Raw genomic sequence first — 12,762 nt, 5'->3', positions numbered from 1 at the left:
TTAACCAAATGCTACGTATATATGCACATCAAACTCACATTTAGCCTCGGTCTCTCTTTCTCAGACAAATATGAGCTTTTACTACCCCTGCTGTGTCTGTATAAAAGACTAATTTTAAAACCACGCATTCTCTAAAAGCGAAGGGGGTGCTTGTTATATGTTTAATTGAATATGCAAATACACACATATACATTCTTCACAAAAAGCAATCTACTTTCGAGAAGCTGCTTCAGACGGAAGACTAGTAACCGAACGCACAGCATGAGATAAAACAGGAAGAGTATGTGGAAAGATTTTAAAATGCCACTAATCTGCTCAGGAAGAAAATTACGTTGAATTGAAATGAATAGAACGGCTGGAAAAATGAAGCAAATGAGGGAAAAGATTGATGATGTAGAAAAAAAGGAAGCTCTGCATTTCCTGACCGTGCATCAGTTCCTTTTTACTCGTGTAGGTGACGCTACCTCAAATGAGTCAGAAAACTCTCACATTCACCCACACTCCGAGCGGGATGGCATACAAAAGAGGGAGGGAGCGAGAAATCGGAACTCTGCTGTTAACCTGAATCCACAGCCAACAACGTGCAGATATAGGAGGGAAAGCGTCGGAATTGCAGATCTCCAGCCCGAGGGAGAGGACGTTATTGCTTCCACTCTGTTATAGACTCCGATCCTTTGAGAAACATCGGCATTGGAGCCGGATTTGCGCTATAACCTACAGCTACAGTCTGAATGCAGAAGGGTGAATTATATGGGGAGGGCAAACCCAACTTCAGCTGCAGGAATAGCAATGAACTACTCAGCAGACCAAGACTAATCGAATAACAAGGACTTTTCCCCCCTTAAGTGGAGGATTCAGCACCACAGAAAGGACTGCGTCAGAGAACTAAATACAGTTCAAGGGTTTGGAATCAGAAAACTTGCTGTTGCGAAAGTACGACAGCCAAATCACTCTTTAATTGGTGAGGTTTTGTTTATTCCACTGCCCGGACTCAATCCAGAAGCTATCCACTAGCGGACGCCGTTTGCCTTAAAGATCCGCATCGTGAAATCAGCTCGCTCTCATTCGGATTTCTGATTTATCAGCCAGGATTTCCCAATCCACGTTCAATCCGGACGAATATCTGCATCTAGACGCATCTTAGCAGCTCACCCCCTTTTACCGGTTCTCTGGGCTGAATACGAATAAGAAAGTCATTAGCTGCAATCCTTATTCTGCTGGACTCCTTCCTGTCTAATCTTCTTGGACACGGCGAAAGAGATTGCGTTCACAATAATTTTACAAACGCCCTTTCAACTTTCTGCCTGGGTTCCAGACCTCTTTCCGCTATTCAGTAGCTGTCTCTCGAGCCAGTCAGGAACTGGCGAAGAGGAGGGGAAGGGAAGGGAGGGGAAGGAGAGAAGAGAGAGTGAGTGTGTGAGAGAGAGAACGGGCGAGAGAGAGAGAGGGGGTGGAGAGAGAGAGAGGGAAGAGTGTGCAGAGAGGGAAAGACTGCAATAGCAAGGTTGGGGCACTCAGAGTGCTGCACACACAGTTCACAGTAACCACTAGCATGCAGGTAAAGAAGCACCAACTGCGGATGCAGGGCAAACTTGGAACAACGTGAATGAAAAGGCACGTCCCAAGCACTAAAACGGATTCAGGTGACCATTTTTATTAAATGTTTCTCCTTTTCTGCGTCGTTGTCCCGCAAACTGCATTCGTTTGACCGGAATAGAGTGAGTCAGTTTGAAGAAGAGGGATGTCAAAGCTAAAGCGGTGTTTCTGTGAGTCCCGATGCCGGTGAGTGTTTCTACAGATCACTTTATTGAGTGTTGCCGGACTATTGAAACGGACAATAGGAACCGTGTTCAGTGCAATTAATCTGTGGAGGGAGAGAGGTGGTGGTGGTGGTGGTGGAGGGGGAAAATACTTGGAGAGATGAGTTTCTGTGTACCACTGGCGCTTTTGCTGCTGACCGCCGCCGTCCTGGTGAGCGCAAAGCAAGCGCTCCGCTACCGGATCACCGAGGAGGGAGCAGCCGACGTGCGGATCGGCAACGTGGCCAGCGACTTGGGCATCGTGGCGGGCTCGGGAGAGGTGACTTTCAGCCTGGAGTCTGGCTCCGAGTACTTCAAGATCGACAACATAACGGGCGAGCTGAGCACTACCGGCCGGCGCATCGACCGCGAGAAGCTGCCGCAGTGCCAGCGCATCTTCGACGCGAACGAGTGCTTCATCGACTTCGAAGTGTCAGTGATCGGTCCGGCGCAGAGCTGGGTCGACCTTCACGACGGCCAGGTGGTGGTGGACGATATCAACGACAACGCTCCCGCCTTCCCTTCGCCCGTGCTCACGCTGACCGTGGAAGAGAACCGGCCGGTGGGCACCCTCTACCTCCTGCCCACCGCCACTGACCGCGACTTCGGCACCAATGGCATCGAGCGGTACGAACTGCTGCAGCTGCAAGACGAGAGTGGCCAGGCATCCAGGCGAGGGTTGGAACCGGCGCGGGGAAACGGCGGCAAGGAGCTGACTCCCAGCGGGGGCAGCGACGAACCGGGGCCGGGCGGCAACAATGTGTTTGAGCTCCAGGTGGCCGATACCCCGGACGGGGGCAAACAACCTCAACTGATCGTCAAGGGGGCTTTGGACAGGGAGCTGCGCGACTCCTACGAGCTGAGGCTGCGGGCGAGTGACGGCGGGCGGTCCCCTCGCTCCTCCAGTGCCCTGCTGAGGGTGCTCATCTCGGACGTGAATGACAACAGCCCTCGCTTCGAGCGGCAGCTCTACGAGGCCAGGCTGCCAGAGAACAGCCCGGCGGGCAGCCGCATCTTACAGTTGCGAGCTGGCGATCCGGACACCGGGGTGAACGGTCAGGTGGAGTACGCTTTCGGCGGGGCGAGCGAAGCGGCTCGGCGGCTGCTGCGTTTGGACGAGAACAGCGGCTGGTTGAGTGTGCTGCGCCGGATCGACCGCGAGGAGGTGAGCCAGCTCCGCTTCGGCGTCCTGGCTCGCGACCGGGGCCAACCCCCCCGCACGGACCGGGCCACCGTGCTGCTGGCCATCGGCGACCAGAATGACAATGCGCCGCTTGTTGACATCCGCAAAATCGGGCGCATCGTGGTGCGCGACGGCGCCGCCAGCGTGGCCGAGGACGTGCTGGTGGACACACCGGTGGCTCTGGTGCAAGTGTCGGACCGCGACCAGGGCGAGAATGGCGCCGTGACCTGCACAGTGGTCGGAGACGTGCCATTCCAGCTGAGGCCGGCCAGTGAGACCGACACCGACCAGCAGCAGCAACAACAGCAACAGCAGCCGAGGAAGAAGAAGTACTTCCTGCACACTTCGGCCCCGCTGGACTACGAGTCAGTAAGGGAATATTCTGTAGTAATCGTGGCCGTGGACTCGGGCAGTCCCAGCTTGTCCAGCAACAACTCCCTGCTGGTTAGAGTGGCGGACGTCAACGACAACCCACCCATCTTCCCGCGGGCCGTCTACCGGCTGTCCATCCCTGAGAATAACCTGCCCGGTGACCTGGTCGCCGCTGTGGTGGCCACTGACGCCGACGACGGCAAGAACGCCGAACTAGGCTACTCGCTGGACGCGGCGGCCGCCGGCGTTTTCTCTATCGACCCGGTCAAGGGCGCCATTCGAGCCAACCTGGTGCTCGACCGGGAACAGACGGAGCGGTACGAGTTCCGAGTGATGGCTCGGGACCGCGGCACCCCGTCCCTGCAGGGCAGCGCCACCGTGGTGGTCCAGGTGCAGGACACTAATGACAACGAGCCCCGCTTCATGCAGGACCTCTTCACTTTCTACGTGAAGGAGAACTTGCCGCCCAACAGCCCGGTTGGCATGGTGACTGTAATGGACGCCGACCAGGGCAAGAACGCCGAGATGAGTCTCTTCATTGAAGAGGACAATAATGTGTTCTCCATAGACAACGACACCGGTACCATCTACTCCACCATCTCCTTCGACAGGGAACAGCAGACCACCTACTCTTTCAAAGTGAAGGCCGTGGATGGAGGAGAGCCCCCGAAATCCTCCACAGCTATGATATCGCTGTATGTCATGGATGATAATGACAATCCGCCCACCATCACTTTCCCCAAGAACGCATCTTACACCCTGCTGCCTCCCTCCAGTAACTTAAGGACAGTTGTGGCCACAGTTCTGGCCACAGACAGTGACACTGGCATTAACGCTGACCTCAACTATAGCATTGTTGGAGGAAACCCCTTTAAACTTTTTGAGATTGATTCTGCCAGTGGAGTCATCTCCTTGGTGGGGAAGCTAACCCAGAAGCACTATGGGTTGCACCGGTTAGTGGTGCAGGTTAATGACAGTGGCCAGCCTTCCCAATACACCACTGCAATGGTTCATGTGTTTGTGAATGAGAGTGTCTCCAATGCTACCATAGTGGAGGCTCAGATAGCAAGGAGTCTCCGCACTTCCCTGAAACAAGATATTGCAGGTGACCCAAATTATGAGATGAGCAAACAAAGACTCAGCATTGTTATTGGAGTTGTTGCTGGTGTCATGACAGTGATTTTAATCATCTTGGTTGTAGTTTTGGCAAGATATTGTAGACCAAAAAAAAGCAAGAATGGATACGAGGCTGGCAAAAAAGATCCTGAAGACTTTTTCACACCCCAACAGCATGACAAGTCTAAGAAACCCAGAAAGGACAAAAAGAACAAAAAGGCCAAACAACCTCTGTACAGTAGCATTGTGACTGTGGAAGCATCAAAACCAAATGGACAGAGATATGACAGTGTGCATGAGAAGCTTACAGAGAGTCCTGGCATGGGATGTTATCACTCCATGAATGGTGGACCAGGGAGTCCTGATCTCGGAAGGCATTACAAATCCAGCTCTCCATTGCCAACAGTTCAGCTTCACCCCCAATCACCTACTGCAGGGAAGAAACATCAGGCAGTGCAAGAACTCCCACCGGCCAATACTTTCGTAGGCACAGGAGATAACATCTCAATTGAATCAGATCATTGCTCGGAATACAGCTGTCAGACCAATAACAAGTACAGCAAGCAGGTAAGAAGCAATAATTACCAATATAATGTCTCAGTGCTCAGAGGAAAGAAATCAAAATGCACAATCTTGTTTTCATTTGTTGATATATGCAAATGTTTATAATGATGTATGTGCTTTCATAATTGATTTCCATAAGCCTGTACTGTTACAAAATAGAATTAGAAATTTTTACAATTTCAGCTGTATTAATTTTGAATAATTGAAATCCTACATTTATGCAGGTGAATAGATAAATGCGAAGGTAAAAATAACTAAACACCTTCAGGCATTTGTAAGTGTGCTGTTTGGGGACTTTAGCTTGTGTAATGTCACTGTATTCAATTTCATTTTGTGCTTGGTTTTCTTTTCTTTTTCTGCCTCTTTATTCCCTCCAAGTCAAAGAAAATCACTTCCTCACAGATCTAGCTTACCTTGACAAATACACATTCATGTATTGCTATTCATCAGGTGCAAGGTAACCAAGTAAGAGAGAAAATTTATCTGTGGAGATTTCTTTAAATTGTTGGTATTTGGAACATTAACGTTTAATCATATCGCAGTCATTGCTGGTAAAATTCAGGCAATATGGATGCCATTTTGAAAACAATCTCTAGGGATTTCTCTTTACATTTATAAACATACTTGTCTTCATGTATTTATCATTATATAGATCAGTAAAGCTGCTACATATGATGCTTTAATAACTGTAGAACTGCAGCTCAGATATCCTGGGATGGAGACCATATACAGCGGCATTCATATGTTAGACCTTGAAATCTTATTACCATATAAGCATTTAGGGAAGACATTTATTAGTTTAATTTACCAAAAATATCAAAGATGTTGGTGATTGATACAATTTAACTACTTCATTAGGATCTGAGAATACCTATCTATGCTTAGTTAGTTTTCTATGAACTTCAAGTGGACACCATTAATCAAAGTTTCAATACTTTGTATAAAGTAGTTTGTAATGTACTATCATGTAGAAATATTTCTGTAACCTTGAAAGTTTTAAAATGATTTTGTTTTTCCACAGTTTTTTGGGAATGTTTGAAATCAGACCTTATTATAAGTTCTATATTGCTATTCGAGCATTTGTAACATTCTAAATGTTCTTCTAAACACTTTAAAATAGAATTCTGACACTACACTGATACGAATGCTTTTAAAGTTCTTACTGTTTTCAGAAATTGAATTTTGTGATTTGCTAGTTTTTGTAAATATGTGTTGAATTGTAGGTCAGTCTCTCATAACCTAAACTAATAAGAACAAACTACAGAAAAAACATCTGAGCTTTATTGCTCTTCTGAATTTGTTTCTTGTCTTTGGTGTGCGTCAGTTTGTTTTTGTTCCTTAGCCACTGACTCCATTTCATAATTGCAAGATGCCTAGAGTCTTAAGTAGACTGTGCACAAACTTGGTGTCATAGTTGACCTCAAACTGAGTTCTGACCACAACCTGCTGGCAACACCAAGTCTACATAATTCCACCTCTAAAACATTGCCTGATTTGCCCTGCCTCAGTTCAGCTACCACTAGAAGTACTTGTCAGTGCCTTTGTTACCTGTGAACTTGATGATTTTAACTGACTCCTAGCCAATGTTACATGTTCTATATTCTCCACAACGTTAAGAATATCCAAAACTCAGCTGTGGTGTCCTTATTTGCAAGAAGTCCACTTAAATCATCTCTCGTGCTCATTAATCTACATTAGTCCCAAGTTGCATAATGTCATAATTCTAAAATTCCCACTTTGTTCTCAGATCCCTACATGGCTGTACTCTCCTTATCCCTGTATTCTCCTTCAGTCCTGTGGCAGTGGAATATCAGCACTTCTCCAATTCTGGCCTTCTATGTGGTCCTGGCTTTAGTTCACAATTGATGGTTGCTTTTCTGCAGCCAAGACCTTACAATCTGCAATTCTCTTGCTAAATCTCTTTGTTTCTCTATCCCTTTTTTTTTTAAATCTTTGAAGATACTCCATAAGAGCTATTTCTTTGATCAAACTTTTGGTCATTTGCCCTGATATTCTCCTTTGACTCAGTTTCAAATGCAGCATGGTGGTCCTGCTGTGAAGTGCCTTGGGATGTTTATCAAGTTGGAATATGCTATACATAGAAGAAGTTGTTTGTTGCATTTATATAGAAACCAGATGTCACAGTAGTTACACATTTTTTATCAATTAGAAATTATGTTAAATGTAGAACTAACTAAATAGAAGTCATACTTCATAATGAAGCCCTTTATACAAACACCAAAATTCAGTTGTATGACTAATTTGCATTCTTTATTTATTAATTTAATTTGTGGCAGGGCAATTGAGGTCAAAATAGCACCTTTGTATATGCATTTGATGTAAGTCGCAGTCTTTCAATACATGAATGTTGTGCATTGTGTGTTTATTTCTCTGTTTTCATGTTAAGTAAATTTACTGTGGTGTTCTTACCGCAGAGACTTTCAACATAAAAATAATGAAATGAGCTTTAAGACAATTGTGAGAAATTCTAATCACAAATTGTAATTCAAGTCTGTCCTATTTGTGTTTTGCATTGTAATGCTGTATTAAACAACTTTTGATTAGATTAAGGAAACAGATCTAGGTATCACTTTTAATTTGTATTAGTGAGTATATCCATATTTTTTTGAAGTTTTGCAATACAGAAGAAAAGCCGTATATCTACTGACCTTGCAATGCACGAGTACAAATCTAGGCAGGGAATTTAAGAACTTCTCAAAAAGAGATGGAAACTTTTTCAGGGGTTTTAATGAGAACTTAGTTGTGAAACTGCAGAAAGTGAAGTAAAAGACATTAAATTCAATACAGAATTGTCACATGCAGGAATATACTATGGTGTCAATTATTCTCATGATCATTTTTAACCTAGGTAATGAACACAATAATGATACTGCGTAGAGCAGAGTGAACTCATGGTGCAGTGATAACTTAATAATAAACGATAAATGTACTTCCTTTGAAATATATCTACTAAATGATTACCTGTAGTAAGAAAGCTTAAGATTCACAGATTAGGGTTTAGGATTGCTGCGTCAAGGGCAAATAGAGGAGTGAAGGTGGATGCTTGTGCAGGAAATGATAGGAAAACCAAAGTTTACTTATAATAACAACAGGAATTCTGCAGATGCTGGAAATTCAAGCAACACACAAAGTTGCTGGTGAACGAAGCAGGCCAGGCAGCATCTCTAGGAAGAGGTACAGTCGACGTTTCAGGCCAAGACCCTTCGTCAAGTCCTGAAACGTCGACTGTACCTCTTCCTAGAGATGCTGCATGGCTTGCTGTGTTCACCAGCAACTTTGATGTGTGTTGCTTTACCTACAATAAGTGATGTTAATATAGAACAAACTGCACTTCTAAAGGCCAGAACTCTCCCTGCCTGGCATCCATGGAATGTCAACTTAACTACTGAAACTAAAAGATAATCATTTCATTAAATCATTAGCAAATGAAAGACAGTCTCAGAGACTGATCTTGGGAAGTCTTACTACACAATTTTCAAAATGCTTTTGCTTCAAAAATGTCAGTCTTGATGACATACTTGCTGGTAGAAATGTCTGATGAGCAGAGTAGTGACACAGTACTCACCCAGAATGATGAGTGGGTGATGCACCTCTGAATTGAGTTGTGCCCTCTTAATATATCCTCCAACTCGCAATAGCCTCTCAAAGTCAAGAAAGGGACAGAGTTCACCAGGGTAACTTTGGATTGAGGAGGTTCCTGCTTTGTAAAGCACTGCACTTCCTCTCCATACACCTGTCTTTGAACTACAAGAAAGATTCTAACCTTTGCCTGATTTGGTTGCTCTGTGGTGAGAGGTTGCTTACAAATGTGTCAAACACAGTGGCTGTCTTTGGCTACTCTTACAATTGTCTCTTTCCTATAGATACCACTCTTACAGGGTTTGAAAGGACTTCCATTCTCAAAGATATTGGTCTTAAATGCTGACAGTCAGCTAAAGTGTACCATGAAGGCAGATCTCATTGGGCATAAGCTGCTGCGACTATTGTGCTGCTCACATACAGTGCCTTATGTGCACAGATTGTGTCTCTGCCAATCTACAGGAGAATCTCAGAAGAGTCAAGTGGGGGAATCTTGTCAGTCATGTCTTTAAGGTGTGAATATCCAAATGCAGCTTCAGGAGTTGGGACTTCATCCCTTTTGATCACCGTCAATGAGGGTTGGCAGGGTAAGACCACCTTCCATCCACAACAAATCCATAACAAATCCACTTGCTCTTCCTGCAGCAACTACTGATGCTCTTGAGTGTACCTAGAGTGTATGAGGAAGTAGCTACATTTGATGGATGCTCAGCTGTGTGTGGCTGCTAGAACCAATAATAGATTAAGGTGCTGGCCCTGAATTTACAGCTGTATCTGGGTCTAATACTAATGAAGTGACAATGGATTCTTAGCTTATTTTCCTGGAGTCCACTGGTGCTTGCTGCACCATGTGTCCATCTGTGTTCTGCAATATGTTGTTACTGTTTCCCCAGTTCTCCTCACTATCCTCTCTAGGTTTTCCACCACCACTTTCTGCATGATTGTCTTGTCCTTATTCGGACCGACTCTGCCTCACGGCTTCTCTGGCCAGTTTCAATATCTCACTGAAACTATTGCCCCATGGTGATGCATCACCACAGCCTGATGCAGAGAGTGAGGGCTGTGTAGCTGGTTTTGTGTTAACTCCTGTTGAATGGTGAGCCACTGATGAATTTGGTGCACTGTTCTGCACTTGTCTGCTCTAATTAAGTGGGGAACACCCCAACCATGTGTTTCCAAGTTGGTGACCTTGCCTACTTCTCAAATTCTACTTTCAATGAAGGTTCCTCTTTGGGGTTGAATCTGAAGCAGAGGGTGCATATTGAGGAGGACTAGGTAAAAATTTGATCTGGAGCATGACAGGAAGCTGGTTCCTATCTTTTTAAAGGAGTTCAAGATGGTGCTGGTGAAAGACAACAATATGTTGCAGGTTTCAAATGTTGAACTTTGATTTCATTCAACTACATCATATTAGAAGGCTTGCACCAACAGTCAATTCTTCAGTCATCTTCCCAGAAAGGTTACCACCATTCTCTAAATCAGCTGCTACTTTATGCACCTTTGCCTCTGCTAAGGCAGCTTCAGTTTCATGCTCCTCCTTGACTACACACAATATAGCCTCTACATTAGCTTGGTCCATGTCTATATGTGCTTCTTCTATGTCTATAAGAGCTTTCTCCATTTGCATTTGGACTTCATGATTATAGCCTGCTTTTATTCTTGTCGCTTCATCTGTGGCACAGGCTTATGCTGCAAGTTTGCTAATTGTGGTTTGCTTGAGCATTGCAAAGACCCACATTCTGACTTGACTTCCAAGGGTTGGTGATCAATATTACCCTGGTCAGAAACTGATATGGTAGCATGTGGCATTCAGATCTGTAGCCAGTCCACAGGTGATGTCTTTGAAGACAGGTTATCTTTTCACTCTTTTGCCTTTGCATTGTATGTGTACAGATCTAAGCAGGGAGTTAAGCACTTTCTCAAAAATCACCCAAGATGGATGCCTTCTTTAGGATTTTTACTGAGAACTTTTCAAACTGTAGAAAGTAAAAGAAATATTAAATTCAGTAGAGTCATCACACACCTACCTATACTAATACTATTGATTATGCTCACAATCAGTGTTAATCAAGATCATACACACACACAACATTCCATCCCTGTGCTATGCAGATCAGAGTGATACTCATACAATATAAGCTGTACCTCTCAATGTTACACAAGTGTGGCAGTGGACAAACCAGAGTACAGAGCACAGAGGCAGAGCCAGGAGGCATTATTGCCATAGCAAGTGTGGAATCATTTCCAGGAGAGTCTTTACCCAAAGTCTTGGGTTTGGAGAGAATCCAGGAATGATGCTAGACTTAAAAATGACAGTCCTAAGAACCATGAAACAACATTACTCACACCAGAGTTGACCAACAAACTGGCAGCTCCTTGTTGTGATCACAGGGTCTTTATCCTGCATTTGCTGATGGAAAGCAGGTGTGTGTAGTTAGTGGAACCTGCAAATGATTGGAAATTAAACAAGGGGATTGAGGCCCAATTCTTTAGGTAAATAGTAGAGTGGGAGATTGCCGGAAGGGACCATGACACTGGAGGTCAAAACAGTATGTATTATATGAGTTTTCACATTAAATGGCTTTGAACATGGTAATCATCTTACAACAGGTTTATTTGTTAATCGGTTTTCTCAAGGCCAAAGCTTAACAATCATATTTGTTCCAAATAAATTGAAAATTTTATGCAGCTATATTACCAGACAAAAACATCAAATAAACTTTGATGATATACATTCTTTGAGCTACTAAGTAACGTTTTGGAAATTTACCTTAGACATAAAGATAAATAAGAAAATCATCCAATTAGACAAATTAGGCAGGTGTGTATTCTTGTAGTTAGATGGGTATTTCATTGGATATACATAATTTAATTAGTTGAAATTCTGCTATTGTATTACAGAAAGAATAATTATACCCTCACTTTCCCTGAATTGGTTAACATGATATACTCGCTTAGTTGAACCAAAGTTGATTCATATCTAAATGGAACTTTAACTTAAGTTGTCTTTTTAAATTTCTATTGCAGTGACGAAACTAGTGTAAAAAGCAAATGATTTCTGCTGAAATGTAAGTTTAGGGTTACACACATGCTCTATAACCTCCTGTGGAGCTCTTGCTTCAGCTTATATCAATGTACAGTATACCATACTTTGAAAAAGAATGTATGACAGCTTTGAGTGTCTTCCCTTTTTGCCATTTATTCACTGAATTATAGCTGTAACCAATACTAAATAAACCTAGTCTTTATGTTTTTTGAGTATGCTACTTCCAACAAGGCCCCTACAAGTGTGCCCAGTGGTGATGAATTTAAAAAAAAATTTAACCTTTCACTTAAATATTCATAGGCACTATCAGGAACTTACATTTAGGAATTGAAAAACACATTATTAGAACATTAAAGAAAACTGTAAAAGCCTTGAAATGTATAATTCTTGGAGGTTACATGTCTACTGATTGAAGAATTGTGTTCAATAAAACATAAAAGTGAGTAGACAGTATAACTTTCTTTTATTTGTTCACATTTTGTTCTGCAAATTAATTGCAGTTGTATGTGGATTTGAGCTTTCAATTAACTGCATTATCACTGTAGATCTCATTGAAATCAGCAACACAATGTTCTGTATATTTCAGTATTGGCTAAGTCTCTTCATTGCTTTGGGAAGCAAATCACTACATGGCCAACATCCGCACTGTTGGAGCTATAATATGGTCACTCGGCTCTGCTGCACAGGTTATACTGTATTTGTATGCCTAACGACAAACTCCTGAAGTATTCACTCTATTCTGAGCTCCGTAATGGGAAGAGCAAATCAAAGGTTTCAATGGTACATTTAATATCAAAGAAATGTGTACAATATACATCTTGAAATGCTTTTTCTTTGCAACCAGCCGTGAAAACAGAAAAGTGCCCCCAAAGAATGAATGACAGTTAAATGTTAGAACCAGGTAGAGGAAATAATTCGAGCCTATTATCAGAGTGTCTTTGAAGAAATGTAACCACCCTATCGATTTCTGGGAATCCCTGAACCATGACCAATAAACATAGAGAAAGAATATTCAGGATGGTATTGGGAACCAAGACTACACATTGAGATGATATAGAAACCCAGTATAAAGGAAGGAAGGA

General features: G+C 43.5%; 1 protein-coding gene across 3 annotated transcripts in view; it reads left to right on the top strand.

Moving 5' to 3' along the window:
- Nucleotides 1-463: 463 nt before the first annotated feature.
- The window catches only part of pcdh7b (protocadherin 7b), a 418,393-nt gene continuing 406,094 nt past the window's right edge, over nucleotides 464-12,762 (top strand). For all 3 annotated transcript variants that reach the window (XM_072252916.1, XM_072252915.1, XM_072252918.1), the window contains exon 1: nucleotides 464-5,037. In XM_072252916.1, the coding sequence (XP_072109017.1) occupies nucleotides 1,921-5,037 (3,117 nt within the window). In that variant the 5' untranslated portion in view covers nucleotides 464-1,920. The remainder of the gene's footprint in view (nucleotides 5,038-12,762) is intronic.

Source organism: Mobula birostris, chromosome 3, assembly GCF_030028105.1.
Source record: "Mobula birostris isolate sMobBir1 chromosome 3, sMobBir1.hap1, whole genome shotgun sequence".
In the NCBI taxonomy this organism is placed as follows: Eukaryota; Metazoa; Chordata; class Chondrichthyes; order Myliobatiformes; family Myliobatidae; genus Mobula; species Mobula birostris.
The sequence above is the reverse complement of the archived record's forward strand: the minus strand, read 5'-3'. Positions and strand labels throughout refer to the sequence as shown.